Here is a 16132-nt window from a genome sequence, read left to right on the forward strand (position 1 = left end):
ATTTAATATTAGGTTCCAATACATTCCGATGTGTATGAAAACATGGTCTATGAATTGCCTCTATTGGGAAAACATGGTCTATGAATTGCCTCTATGAGGGGTTGAACCAGACAACTCGATATCACATATAGGGTAGTGCCAGCAACATTAATACATTGTTTGTATAGCAGTGAATTCGCTAAGAAGAAAACAGAAGCATTGGAAAAGCCAATATTTAAAGTGTGGAAGAGTGAAGAAAAAAAAAAAAAAGACAAGGCCAGGACAGGAATAACAATGATCTAGCTAGATTACGAATACAAGAACATTTACATAAATAAATGCACTGAATGCAGAAACAACAAAGAGAACACGCTATACAGCCTTTATGTTCTCACACTAGTCCAATATGGAAATATTATTTCTAATTCTCTCCTGATGAACTCCCATCTCAGAGGAATGTACAGAGATCAGATAAGAAGCAGATTCTGTATCACAACTTGTTTTTACATGAATGTAACTATACCGAGCAGTACGGCACATGGCATTGCATGAGGCAGTTGGGCAAATCATTAGGTGGCAAAGTACATGGTTTCTGTCACACGGCCCAAGGTGGTAAGTCCGGTTTCAACCAACACCTTGTTTCCATGGTAGAGGGAGGCATGCAATAGGTGATACGAGGCAGGAGTCAAGTGCAGAGCCCTCCCAGCCAAAAGTCGATGCGAAGGTCTGCATCCTAGACCCACATACTTGGGCCCTCAGTAACCAGTTCAAGTCTTTCCCTGTAGAGGGACAGCTGAAGTTCCTGATGGACTTTCCCTACCTCTGTGGTCTTCAGCCCAGGTGGGTCAGACTTAAGAGACATAGCTGTAGGGACACTGTGCCCTGGGGGAACCTGCTCTTCTCTCCTATTGCGGTTCCGTTCTGGTCTCTGTGTTGCTGCAAAATGGGTTTCTACTTTTGCCAAGTAGCTGTCAAAAAGCTAATTCAGGTGTGTCAGTATTTGCTCTGCTGTACCGCGAGGACCATGGCGGTCCGAGCACTCGATGTGGCTGCCCATTCGCCATCTTAAAGACATCTGCTGCCAGTTGGTTGAGCGTTGGAGCAGCTACCTGTAGTGGCCACCTCTCCACAGCTCGTTACGTTCAAGCGGTCCGGTAAGGGAGGTATTTGTGTGAGATATGCAGGAGCTTGCAAGAGAACGTCTGGTCCGCTTAGTAGTCAAGCTCCGTCCTCGTGGATATGTTTATTAATACTCTAATACTGTCACTACATGACCCTCACCAACTATGCGTGTGTCCACTTCGTCATCTTCACGTGATCTATTTGTCAGTTGACATTTGTTTTTCTTTCTATGTAGCAGAGCATTTACCAGTTATCCACAATCTACCAGGCTGTTGATAATGCTCATGTTCTTGATATTTTGCAATGTACCAGAAAGGTGGTTTTCATATCCCTACTAGTATTCGGTCTAATACACTTTATACACCATGGGTATCTTCAGATATACTATTTGGTCAGTGTTATCTACAGACTACCAGTGGGAGTTTAAACAGGGAACCCTACTGTAAGGACAATGTTAACAATGACCAACCATAATGATAAAAAAAAAAGGATGTGTTCCACGAGTAACACAGGCGTACCGGTTATGATGAATATATATAAGGCGTAGGAGACTTGCATAGATATGTAACGTATGACGCAATTCCGGGAATCTAATGGGATGCATAGGGATGCCTGAAAGAGACCCATATTACCGTGGAACGCAAATAACGTTCAGGAAATTGATTTGAGGAGCAGACCGAAAACCAGCTGCCAGCAGGTATTTAGAAGGAAGAGTAAGAAGGAAGAATCTAGATGCACCAACTGAAGAAGCCTTAGGATAAGGTGAAATGCATTTTAAAGGATATTGCAGACATTTTATGGTACCAATATTTGTTTTTATTTTGTATTTGAATCGTTTTTAGCCTTTTACCCCATTAACCAGCCAATAAAGTATTCATCTTTTACATTTGGAATATCTGTGGATCTTTATGTGATTTCTCCTATCTACACTACTACGGGAGAATATACAGACGAAGGGGTAGGATTCCCTATAGAAATCCTACTGCGCAAGAATTTTGATTAAGAATAGTCCTACTTGCTCTTATTTTGTGAGTGCATTTATCATTTACTTCACTTATTTATATTTTGTAGACCACTGCCTTCCACCTCCCCAAAAGCTCCACCTAGTGCATGTATATTTTTAAATGTTATGGTTGTTTGCCACAACCAACACAGTTGTTGGATTTTGGATTGGTGTGTGTGAATTTTACATAACAATCTGATCAAAATTCAATAAGTTCAGCCACTCACAGACAGACAAAACAAAATTTATTAGTATACATCATACACAGTGTTGTGTTTATTTTGTTTGCTTCTAAAAATTGCATTGGTTTTTGTTTGTAGTGACTAGTGCATCTTGAAAACCACATAATTCCCCACTGAGCTAGCTTCTCAGCAAAGCAAAATATAGAGCAGGGTGAGTGCAGTCATCACTACCACATACACTTGTCCTTCAACTGAGACTGTGATGAGTGCAGGTATTTAATATGGATTACAGTACTTATTAACCACTATTGACAGGGAACCAAAATATGCATATGATGTATACGATATTAATTGGGTACCAACATTTTTTTTTATATATATCAGGGACGGTATTATTTAAGAGAGTTGCCTAGGGCCTTACAATATGATGTCTATTGTAAATAACTGGAACTGGAGTCATGGGTCCCAATCTAAATGTTAGGAACAAATGATGCAATGCAATAACTACCTAGTGCATAGTCTAAATTTTGAATAAGAGAAAAAATAATTAATGAATTACACTTGTTTTATAGTTCTTTTTAATCAATACATGAATCAGATTCTTTGAAATTATTTTAGCAGGGGCTTGTTACAATTTGTAAATATTTTTGTTACATAGCAAAACATTTCTTTGGTGATTTTCCAAACTAGCACACGCACATTTCTATAAAATGTATGAAAATCAACCTGAAAGGTTTCTCCCTCAGATTCCCTATAAATCGGTAGTGAGGATTATTTTTCTATGTCAGTACAGTTCAATATAATGTATATTAATGGGGGAAAAAAATTAAAATACATGAATACATAAACCATTTTTATAAAATTGTTGAGTTTAAATAACTAATTTATTAATGACATACTAATTAAGGCAATGCAACAGCTCTGCAGAGAGTTTCTCCTAAAGATGGGCATTGTAATTTGAAGCTGTATTGCTATTATAGCTTTTCCAAACTGTTCAATTGTTCTGTAAAAATGGGTAGATGTGTATAGAGTTTCTAAATCAGTGATGGGTATCCCTTAGGCCGGCTGAACATTTTGGGAAATGTAGTTCAGAATCATATAGGTTGCCAAGATTTTGAATTCTGGAGTTTATCATATTTTATATGTGAAGATATCACTGCAATGTCTTCCAATATGTAAAACCAAAAAGAAGAATAGAAGACAATATTAAAGACTGCTACACATTCTAAACCTAGGGCTAGTGAAGGACAAGATGCTTGCCAAAATGACAAATTTTCAAGTAGTGCAGATAATTAGTGGACCTAGACAAGTGCCAAAATCCAAGCAACATCACATGTTTCATTAGTGATTAACTCTTAAAAACCAATGATATTCCATGCGGTCATCACAATCTGGTCCACAAAGGCTGACTGCACGGAATGTCCTGCTCAGAAACCACTGGTAACTCTATGCAGTCCTGCTGTCATGGATGAGTAGAACATGACTTATTTTAGGATAAGATCTGTAAAAATCAGATAGTTATGATGACAAAGAATGTCAATGGTTCATAAGGGGTTAAAATACAAACCCCTTAAAGAAAAACATTCGCAAAAAGTAAACAATAAAAATTGCACTTAATTTCTTTTCCAGTGACACATTTCTACATCTGAGTGTGCATTTAAAAAAAAAAAAAAAAAGGAAAACAAAAGTCTGTACATTCGATAATCCATAAAGGAGAATAAAGTGTTTGGTCATTATAGTCCACTGTATCCAATGTCTCTTCTACCTGTCCTGTTGCTCTGCAGACTGCTCTGTTACTGGGTTAACAAACCCTGCATATTCCGAGTTCCCGTTATCATCCATTTCTGCGCTCACAAAATCATTCTCCCACTCCAGCCCATTCGAATCATCAGAGGCTGAGGCCGCGTGACTCCCGGGCTTCTTCCTACTGTATGTTAAGGCTGCCCGCAGAATATCTTCCTCAGTCTTGGAGCGCTCTCTCATTGGAATCATCCTATTTATTCCTAGGTAAGAAAGAGTACACATTAATACCTGAGCATTGATGAAATATAGTTAGTGGGGTCGAAAGCCACCTTGAGAAAATATCTAGGTAAGTTGGCCAAACCTATTGAGTCTACATTCTGCAAAAGAGTTGTCAGCGCATTATAAATTACTATAGGCCGTGAGTGCAGTTCTAAGCCACCACTAGCGCTTAAAGCTAATCACAGCTATGAAACTTGGATGGGTACAGGTAATACAGATGGGGCAGCAGAGAAGCTGGGTTTTCAGTACAAAGTGAGCCCTGTTTTTTTTCTTCTATCTTGGATGGGCTGCACTCAGACTACTAGCACCATAACCACTAAGATAAACTGTAGCAATTATTGTACCTAGAACATTCCTTTAAAAGGAGTTGGTTCAGCTAGTTATTCAGCATGTCTGAGTGTTCCTTTAAGTGTCGTAACTCATTGCTAGACAAGCACTTTGCCGCAAAGGAGGGTAAAGTGTTACTCCAAGCACCATGACTACTTCAGTGTTTTGTAGTTGTCATGATGGAATGCTGCACATACAAAGATATTAGGAGTAGGTACCGGAGATGTAATTCCACTTATGGCAGTGTCAATAGGCAGCCTGAAAACAGAGATATAAGTCCATTCTATGTACAGACAGTTAATCATTGGCTGAGAGCGCTCAGCTGACACTACCAGGCAATGAATGGATGGCAGGATTGGCATTCGGCTTCTGCAGCTCTGGAGAGGTTGGAGGCAGTACAGACACCATGGACATTGTTGGTTTATCATGTTACTGGGGAACAGCACCAGGGTACTACCATAATGGTTATGATGCTTAGGGTAACCTTTTAATAAACCACACTATGTTATGTCATTATCCCAAATGTTACATATTTAATTAAGTATAAAGCATGAATAACATGGGCCAGCTCCTCACCTTCTTCATCCTCCCACTCAAGATCCAGGGATGTGTTATCATCATTGCCACTCGTAGACTTTGTTTTGTTGGTGAGATCACAGCTACTCTCCGTGTTGGGAGTTAATATGTTGGCATCAGAAGAAAGCCCTGAATGATATACACAGACTGGTTAGAAGAAATATGCAACTTTACAGTTTATGGAGACTTGTCTTAACCCCTTAAGGACCAAACTTCTGAAAAAAAGGGAATCATGACATGTCACGTGTCCTTAAGGGGTTAAAGGCTAGTTTATGTATTTTATAAGCAAATAGATTGGTCCAGTTTTCAAAACAAGTTTCATTGAGCAGCTAACTGAGCATGCAGGATACATTCTTGTAGTTGAGTCTTCAACAAACTGTTATAAAATCAGTTGGTTCTAGGATTCCTTATACAATGTTACTGTGCTTAGTTTAAACCATGCCATGTAAAACAGTTTTTGAGGTTTTCCGATCACCTCTAGTAGCTAATCTCCCTGACAGTCAATAGAGGCACTTCCGCAGCACTGCCAGTAAAATGCATACAAGTAACACAGAAACCCATAGAAAAGCACTGAATACAATGCTTTTCTATGTGGAAGTTTGGATGCACACGCAGTGCTTTCCACTCATCAGTTTCTAATGCTCCTCTAATACCATTAGATTAACCATCAGCTTGTGAGATGGATGTCGCGGGAGGCGGAGCAGCTGGCAGGACTGGTGTAAAACATGTTTTTTTAATTTTATTTAGATATTCGGAAAGGGACAATTGAGACTACTCCCTATACTTTCTAAAAGCAGCAATTTACTCAGGAAGGTTTGTAAGGTAGTAATCTCTGATTCTTCCTCTTCATTCCAAAGCCAAGACTAAACCCTTGTTATGTGACCTGCTTTCTAATATAGCCTACAAATCTTCCTTTATCCAGTTTGTCAAACCCATTTCGTCTTTTTCAGTCCTAAATGACTGACATGTCAAGTACAACTGCAAACCACTTACACAATGCAGAAGTGTTTGCATTGTATATATCACATAGCTTTATATGAAAGAGCAGTTTTGAAGTGATTCTTTTCTACTGGCAAAATTCCTGGTGAAGAAATTAATAGGTTTAATAACTTACTACTACTCCTGAATACTTCATATTGTGATTTCACGTTCTGCAAATAGGATTCAAAATCTTCTGAGCTGTAAGAACAATTCAATGTTACTTTGTCTTATACAGGTAGATAGGCATGCCTTACTTTTCTGCCAATTATCAAAGTATCGAAAAGGAATTAAACAGTAGCATTAAATCAGAATTTTAATTTTATGCATTCCTGCATGCAGAGACAATCACATGTTACATAACAATACCCTAGCTATAGCATTATCAAGGGGCCTTGGCGAGCTGCGACTTTTCAAACATTCTATATCCGCACTTCAAAAAAAAAGAAACATCTATATTATATATATACACACACACACACACACACACATACATACACTATTAAGTAACACGAACATAAAAACTTTTTTAAAATGTTTTTCTTTTAGTAGGGAACAGGAAATTGCCACGTTTTTATTCTTAGAAATGCAAATCATTGATGTATTTAAAAAATAAAAAAGCGATCTTGCAAGTAGCAATTACTATACCAACTAGTTCATGTGCCAAGCCCACAAAATAATGCTGTGATAGCATGCATGTTGATCCCACTGGGTTTTATGAAATTTTGATAATTTTCAACAAGAGCTGTGATTAAATGCAGAAGTTAAAGGGTCACTATAGTCACCAAAACAACTTTAGCTTAATGAAGCAGTTTTAGTGTATAGATCATGCCCCTGCAATCTCACTTCTCTGCTATTCAGAGTTTAAATGACTTTGTTTATACAGCCCTAATCACATCTCCCTGAATGTGACTTACACAGCCTTCCTGTAAAGAGTAATTAAATGTTTGCACTACTTTTATTGCAAATTCGATTTCATTTCTATTATTTTAACCAATATTCTTTATTTGCCGTTTTGTAACTATATATTAAAATCATTCAAAATGATCACACTTGAAAAAGCAAGTCTTTACCCCTGTGCTGTAAGTCCTGTATAAGTACATCTGAGTAGGCCCATCTTCACATCTTGTTTTTATTTACTTTATTCGTCATTTCTTGCTATTTTATATATATATATATATATATATATATATATATATATATATATATATATATATATATATATATATATATATATATATATATATATTCATTGTAAAACACTGCTGTAAATGTTGGTGATATACAAATACTTTTTCATTCAGGTGCCCCTGTAATTCAGTATGAAGATAAGAGGGGATATAACTATTGATATCTTTCTCCAATAAATCTGTCAGTCTATCAGCAAGGTAACGGTCTCTGAAATAGTTGCTGTATTGTACCTGTGTCCAGGGCCCGGATTTCTCACTTGCCATAGCAGGCATTTTTGTAAAGAAGAAAGATTGGGCCAGATGTGAAAAGAATATATAAAGTGAGATACAGTAAAATAAAAGTAAAAAGTTTAACATATTTGTCCAGTGGCCTTGGTTACTATAGGATTGGGTCCTCCCCTCAATAGGTACATGTTAAAATAAAAAAAGATAGGCGGAGTCTGACAGCCTAAGCGGACGGTCGCATGTGTGTGGAGCTCCGACCAACGAGGGTAATTTTCACCTATTTTCTGGCGCCCAGACCAGCTTTCTCGTACCCTGAACATCCCCTAGCATACCTATTTCCAAATGGGGAAGAAAACAAAGAAATTACGGCAAGATGCTCCCCGGTCGAGCATGAACATAGGGGATTTATGGCGGCAGGCCCAAGGCGCACATGGGCCCAAAATGGCGACCATCACAGGGGATTGCTCGGATCTCTCCGACGACTTCTCATGTGGAACGGAGGAGGGCTACACACCGATACCGGCGCTTCCACCACCGCCGATCCCATCTGCGAAGCCAGACACAGCCCCGGTGACAGCCACACTCCTAAAAGAGCTACTGGGGGAATTACAAACAACCCTGCAGGCAGACATGGCAACGTTACGCCAGGATCTGAAAGGTCTGACAGGCCGCATAGGAACCCTGGAAAACACCTCCCTCTCCTGCAAGCAGCAGCTCACGACCCTCCAACAAGAGGTTAGAGACCTGCAAACACAGAATTACTCCTATGAATGCCGCTTTGCCGCACTGGAAGATTCCCGTCGCAAAAACAACCTGAAAGTTAGGGGAATCCCTGAACTCATGCCTGAAGCTGAGCTCCCACACGCAGTAAGGAGACTGCTAGCGGTCCTACTGACACCCAAAATCTCCAAAACGATGGTGATAGAAAGCATATTTCGGGTGCCTAAACCCGCTAAGGCACCACCCACAGCATCAAGGGACGTAATTATTCAATTTCAACATGGAAGGGACAAAGCCGCGCTCCTGACTGCACTAAGGGGCATTACACCATACAACTTCGAGAACATGTCATTGTCATTTTATGCAGACCTCAGTGGCAGCACATTGGCATGGCGCCGAGACCTAAAACCGCTCACTAGCCTGTTACAACAACACAAAATCGACTACAGGTGGCGCCCATCCAGGTCCCTATCCATCCTCCACGGAACCTCTACTTACACCATACGCAACCTCCAAGAAGCCGCACCGATTCTGCAGCGCATGGGATTACCCCAACACTCTCCTAACATGGACACTCCACCTCCGGCTACCCAGCCAGCCCACAGATGGGACCCAGGAACCACGGCGGACTTCGTACCCAGACAGACCGATGTGGGCGCCAAAGCCAGACCCACAACCTGAAACTACAAGGGACTGCCTCTTCCGATGTGGGACTCATACAACAGAATAGTCCTACCCGCACAGGGCACAAAACCCCATACCCTCCACACACAGCTTGCAGCTTACCTAGACCTTTCTCAGACCACGTAGCAATTCTTCCCCACTGAATACCCCCCCCCTGACCGTAGATCAGGCACATGCTCCGGATAATAATGTCCAGACAACACACACGGGGTACATACGACGTTTACGACTTCACCGCTTTGACACGGGCTTACACCTTCATACCCTCAGGCACCACCAACAAGGGGCGACCCAAGGGTTACACTCACGAGGTTATGACCGTAGGTACTCACTAAAAGCTCGATTAGGCAGCTCGTTAGGGCAGCAAGCCTATATTTACATTTACCTACCACTTGACCATCTCAGCTGCCCTTCCAACCACCCCTCCTTTTTAATTTTATTTTCTACTCTACTTACCTACTCACTGCCTACCGAGCGCTCCAAGCACTGTCAACTGAACAATACTCTGACTAAGTTACCCTATTGTTTATTAAGATAAAGTTTCAGCCGTTAAGTTCTTTCATCCACACGTCTATTGCAAATGCCATTATGTACAACTTTTTATGCTGAACACACGATGTTATCCTGTAAGGTTACTAATTTAACAAAAATGTGCAGACTGTAACACATGCTATCCAAATGTTAAAATATGTTTAGTAATAAGCTTGTCAAAGCCGTTGGGGCAAGTCAAGCTCACTTGTTATATTTTCCATGCACACCAAAATAAAGAATTTAAAAAAAAAAAAAAAAAAAAAAGATAGAAAAGATAGGGACTAATAGTGTAGTATATCTTGCAATGGGTGGATATGAAAATAGAGAGAGTGCACACTCACATCGAATGGAATGTTTATACGAGCTCTAGTAGCGAAAGCCTGTAGCGTTTTGTTCCCCACTACGAAATATAGTCAGTGATATCACAATATATGAAATAAAAAAAATAGAATACAATAGTGCAAAATTGCAAATATAACATTAGATCTGTGCTTAAATAGGAAATACACTCAAAAACAAAGAGAACTTTATTTAAAGAACCTAATTTTCAGGTATGAGGTGGTACAATTCGCAACCAAGGATGTATCAATATCTCAGATTACTGATATACGGTTTCATACACATACATTAAGATATGCCATGCAGATATAAATCAATGTTATTGATCATGTAATAAACACAAAATAAAAATTACCCTTTCATGTTTTCCCCACTTTTAAATGCTTGAGCTTTTTGCTTAAGCCACTGTAACCGATGTTGCTGAAGAAAAAAAAAGAAAGAAAAAAAGGAAAAAAAAAACAAAAACAGTCATATAGTTTCCTGTAAATGGGTAATAACAAAAACATATTGTTTGAAGGAAGTCTAGCATTGTTCACAATTATAGTAACTGTGCAAATGGCATTCACGATTTTGACATTGAGGTTAGCAAGAATGCTGCCTTTGCATGATGTTGCTATAGTAAACGGTTATAGAAATTGTGCCTGTTAACTGACATAGATCACATGTACCTTTATACGCAAGTAGACAAATAGCTTCAGGTATTGTGTTGTCACACATTGAGAGTGATTGCATGTCACCAATTCTAATTCAGCGAGTACCATGTCAAACATAGTATGTATGTAAAATAACTAGCTGCCATCCTAAGTCAAATTCCTACTAGGGGTGATGATTTTCCCCTTTTAATGCCTAAAGTGAGCCTTGGACATTGCAAAGCAATGTGATAAAAACACACCTCTGCCACTTAGATAGCTTAAATGAATATTCCTGAATAGTGCATTACCTTCATCAGTAACCCAAGGATTCAGACAATATTCCTGAATAGTGCATTACCTTCATCAGTAACCCAAGGATTCAGACAAGACCCAGTACAGTCCATTCTTACTTAGATCTTGGTTTTCTCACCAGTAAAGGAGCACCACAAATAGTGCTGTAGCAAAAGCATGTCTGTTTCACTTAATATATGACAACGCTCAGCTGTTGGAAAACGTACATATTGTATAGTACATCTGTTTATTCCCGTAGTGACCTAAAATTGTTGATATTTTAAAAGTTCATAGTTTCCACAAATTTTAATTGCCTTTTGTCACTTGTAAAAACTACAAGTTCTTAAAGTTCGGAACATATTCCAACTAATCTCCTAGGTTCGCTTGATAATTTTCCATGTATCTGCAAGATCAAGCTTTGTGAAAAACCGATTAACTGAGTGATGGCATGATATCTACAGGAGATTGATACAGTAAACAAACCATGGGGGTGCTTACACATAGAAACACAAATGCCAAGTGACCCCTTCCGAAGGGCAAATATATGTAATGTACCTACCGTAGTAGAAAATAATGTGTTCAACAGAATGAGGTTAAAGAGTCAAAGATAGTTAATTCATAGATAAATAAATACGTTCTAAGTTCTATAATTGGAGCAATCGGCTGCAATATTCCATTGGTTTCCATGGTGACTGCGCTACTTTTAAAACTTTGCCCTACAGCTGCTCTTCATACATAATTCTTACTATATTTTTCCACTAATATGTGTTCTACACTAAATATGATCATTTCAATGGGAAAACGTTTCTTAAAAGGACAGTAATGGCTCAATATAACCTGAATTTATTTAATATCATGGGAGATATTTTACCAATGCAAACACTAAGGTTTGTTTACTAAACAGTGAATTGTGGTAACATTTGTAAAATTTGGGACAAAAATAAAGTGGCTATTGAGCTTAAATTCACACAGCTGTGCCCAGACTCCAGATCCAGTTTACCTTCGCTAAACTGAATCCCCAGGAGGCATGACTTGAAGTACAACCTTCACAATTCTCCACTTACCATGATATTTTTTTGTTTTTGTTTATATGTTTTACCTGATGAATATAAAATGCAAAAGTTACAGAGCCAGGTGACTCATGTAAGAATGTTGTTTTCTCCCTAATGCATAACTTTATGGTTTTCTTTCTTTTTACTTTAATATCAGCACCAAAATGTACTTTCCAATTAAGCTGTCCAAGTACATGTATAGCGAGAGAGTACACTACCGGCTAACTCCATGCAAGACAATCACCTTCACTTGAAGAAACGGTTACAGTGCGCACACACAGAACAGCTTTCTCTGCTCATCTCAAAGCGCAGTGTCACCCAGATTCTACAATTAAATGACTTGCACTGTATCAACAGGCAGTGTGTACACTGTGACAATTGTGAAGGGTAGGTTGAAAGGACCGTTAAAAAACAACTGAGAGTATATAAGAGACTATGAGACTGTACACAGAGAGTATATAACAGAGCACAAGATGATTTTTTGGGGGGGCATTTTAAATGATCACTTTAAGCAGCATAACATTTAATTGTTAATATTGCATAGTGCACCCTGTACCAACTCACTTTAGAGTTTTGTTGCAGCACCTGGCTTGCCCCCTGGGAGTTGTAAATCAAGCAGGTAATTTTATTTCTACATTTATTTTTTATTTATTTTACACCTCACAAATAAACATAATATTAAAAATTTGGGGAACTAACTTTGTCAGTATGGCTAGAAGCATGCATACCTCTCTAGTCATGTAAAAGTGACATTCAAAAGTTGCTCTTGACATAAAAAAACAAACAAAGTCGTGTGCTTTGGAACTTCTTTCATTCAGTTGTTTTTTTAACGGTCCTTTCAACCTACCCTTCACAATTGTCACAGTATACACACTGCCTGTTGACAGTGTTTGCATTCTTTCATTGACGTGTGCTGTGGAATGTATTTCATTGAAGTGTGCATAGTTTCAAAAAAGGCTGGGAGCCATTGTTAGAAAGTAAAATTTAACCCATTAGTGTTTATTTAAAGAGACACTATAGTCACCAGAACAACTACAGCTTACAGGAACACTATAGTCACCTAAATTACTCTAGCTAAATAAAGCAGTTTTAGTGTATAGATCATTCCCCTGCAATTTCACTGCTCAATTCACTGTCATTTAGGAGTTAAATCACTTTGTTTCTGTTTATGCAGCCCTAGCCACACCTCCCCTGGCTATGATTGACAGAGCCTGCATGAAAAAAAAAACTGGTTCCACTTTCAAACATATGTAATTTACCTTAAATAATTGTATCTCAATCTCTAAATTGAACTTTAATCACATACAGGAGGCTCTTGCAGGGTCTAGCAAGCTATTAACATAGCAGGGGATAAGAAAATCTTAATTAAATAGAACTTGCAATAAAGAACGCCTAAATAGGGCTCTCTTTACAGGAAGTGTTTATGGAAGGCTGTGCAAGTCACATGCAGGGAGGTGTGACTAGGGTTCATAAACAAAGGGATTTAACTCCTAAATGGCAGAGGATTGAGCAGTGAGGCTGCAGGGGCATGTTCTGTACACCAAAACTGCTTCATTAAGTAAAAGTTGTTCAGGTTACTATAGTGTCCCTTTAATGTAGTTATTCTGGTGAGTATAATCATTATATGCAGGTATTTTCATGCAAACACTGCCTTTCCAGAGAAAATGCAGTATTTACATTGCCCCTAAGGACACCTCCAAGTGGCCACTCCTCAGATGGCCACTGGAGGTGCTTCCTGGGGCAGTCCCTCGCGCTGGGTCACGCTTCTTCCCCGCCGACGTCGGAGACCTAATGTGCGTGAGATAACGGACCAAAAGTCTGTTTGGATGCCGGAAGCCCTCTAGTGGCTGTCTGGCAGACAGCCACAGAGGGCAGACTTAGAGCTGCAATGTAAACAAGCCACCAAAATGGAGGGTTGGGTCAGGAATACATGTTTGCGTTCCCTACCCTATAGTGTTCCTTTAAATAAAATGTTTGTTTTTTAAATTTTTGTTTTAAATGTGCATCACATGCCAAACTCAAAATGCTCCATAAGGCTCTGACTATAAACAGTGATACTGAATGAAATAAATTATTCAGTTTTATTGGATTATTGAAAACATTTTTCAGGAAATGTTGCCAAAAGAAAAGTGGGACAGAGTTGAGAAATCGCCATGGAAACCACAGGAATATCAAGGGTGATTCCACTAGTTGGTTGCCTCACATTAGCAACATCTGCATTTTAAAGTGAATTTCTAGGGGGATTTATATGGAGTTAAAAAGGGCATCTGTGATTTTTTACATTCATGATAAGAATTAAAATATTTTTTTTAAAACCATTATTGTTCCTTTAACACAAGCAATATATACTCTAAGCACCACAACAAAGCAGCTTGGTGTATATATCATGCCCATGCAATCTCACTGCTCGCTCTGCCCCTATGAGTTAAATGGCTTTATTTATGCAGCTCTCGGCACACCTCCCTGGCTGTGATGCACACAGCCTCCATAGAAAAAAAAAAGTTGAACTTTTACAGGAGAGTGTTTACTTTACAAGTTCTAATCTCCTTCTCTATTAATTAAACTTCAAATCACACACATGACTGTTACAGGATCTAGCAAGCAATTAAAAGAGCAGGAGACAGGACATTTTAAATTAAAGGGACACTATTAGAACCAGGCCAACTTTAGTTTATTGAAACAGTTTTTATGTATAGATCATGTCTCTGCAGTCTCACTGCTGAATTCTCTGCTGTGAGACTTTAGTCCTGTAAAGCAAGATCAAATGTTAAAACTTCCTTTATTGCACATTCTGTTCAATTTAGAATTTATTATCTCATGCTCTGTTAATAGCCTTCTAGACCCTGCAAGACCCTTCTGTCTGTGGATCAAGTTCCATTTACAGTGCAGGAGATACAAAATCCCAAAGCAAGTTAACATCCGAGTGAAAATAAAACATTTTTTTTCATGCAGGCTATGCAAATCACAACCGAGGAGTAGTTGCTAGAGGTGCATAAACAGAAACAAAAGTGATTTAACTACTAAATTGCAGAAAAATGAGCTGTGAGACAACAGGAATATGATCTAGCCACCAAAACAGTTTCCCTAAGCTAAAGTTGTCCTGGTGCCTATAGTGTCCCTTTAAACACACTATGCAACAAGGGACGCTAAACTTTTACAGGGTTATTTACTGAAGGGAGAATTTAAGGTGAATTTTTGATTTAAGGCAAGAGTAGCATAGTTGACTTAGAGACTATTTTCAGTTTGGATGTTTTGACCTTAAATTTCAAATTTACATTGAATTCACCTTGAATTCTTCCTTTAGTGAATAACATCGTCAGAGTAGGTGTGAATAAACTTAGTGATTTAACTAAATGACAGAGAATTGAGCAGTAAGACTGCAGGGGCATGATGTGAAACTTTCAGATTGTAAATAGGTCTTTAATTATCAATTGCCGTAAAAAAAAGAAGGGGGGGGGGGGGGGAGGGTGTGTGTGTGACAACTTGTTGCCAAAAAAGCAGGCCTTTCTTTACAGTATATCAGCAGCAAAGGAGTCCTTGCTGGCCTAAAAAGACACACATGTATCTACTGGTACAGGAAGGTCTACAAGTATTGGGGCATCATCCCCTCACCTCCAAAAGCTTTCTTTTCGTGGCTGCCCTGGCTGCTTCACGCTGTGCAGCATATAAAGCCTCTTCTTCTAGTTTTAACTTCTCCTCTTGTAAGGCTAACTGTGTATGAACAAAACAATAAGGGTTAACATAATCAGAACCTGTCTAGCTCGCCTCTAGTTAGAAAAGAAATCAAGAACGTAAAATCGCATGCAACAAAATAATGAAAAAATAAATAAAATTAATGAATATAAACTTTAAGTAACAAAACATAAAAGACAAGACAACGGCCATATTAACATATTAAATGGAACTTCAGATCTATGAGAATTGTTTTATACAAGAGGCAGTTTATCAAACCCAACCATATGTAATCGATTTAAAAACACTTTGGTATGGCTAGCGCATTAGCATTAAGTAACACTTTTATAAATCTCCTCCACCTTGCTCTGGTCTTTTCACATGTCTTGGTGACTTTCTGCATTTTCCCTTAAAACCTACACTGAGCCACTATAGTTCAAGATATGTAAACAGACATGTTGAAGGCATACTTTACCAATACAAATTTGTAAGAGGCAAAATCCATTTGGAATTAGAACATGTTCAGAAGTACAAAACAAGTAAAACACAGGCTGCAAATCATGATAAGGTGAGAAAATAGGCTACCTCTGAAAAGAAATGGTAAAAA

At 38.7% G+C, this 16132-nt stretch overlaps 1 protein-coding gene across 2 annotated transcripts in view; it reads right to left on the minus strand.

Annotated features, from left to right (window-relative positions):
- Window positions 1-2332: 2332 nt before the first annotated feature.
- The window catches only part of AP1AR (adaptor related protein complex 1 associated regulatory protein), a 42941-nt gene continuing 29141 nt past the window's right edge, over window positions 2333-16132 (minus strand). Inside the window, exons 6-10 of one of the 2 annotated variants that reach the window (XM_063458345.1) lie at window positions 15466-15564; window positions 10234-10298; window positions 6326-6390; window positions 5212-5340; window positions 2333-4289 (exon numbers count right to left, since the gene is read on the minus strand). In XM_063458345.1, the coding sequence (XP_063314415.1) occupies window positions 4048-4289; window positions 5212-5340; window positions 6326-6390; window positions 10234-10298; window positions 15466-15564 (600 nt within the window). In that variant the 3' untranslated portion in view covers window positions 2333-4047. The remainder of the gene's footprint in view (window positions 4290-5211; window positions 5341-6325; window positions 6391-10233; window positions 10299-15465; window positions 15565-16132) is intronic. The other variant, XM_063458346.1, reaches the window with a different exon arrangement.

This window comes from Pelobates fuscus, chromosome 6, assembly GCF_036172605.1.
Source record: "Pelobates fuscus isolate aPelFus1 chromosome 6, aPelFus1.pri, whole genome shotgun sequence".
Classification (NCBI taxonomy): Eukaryota; Metazoa; Chordata; class Amphibia; order Anura; family Pelobatidae; genus Pelobates; species Pelobates fuscus.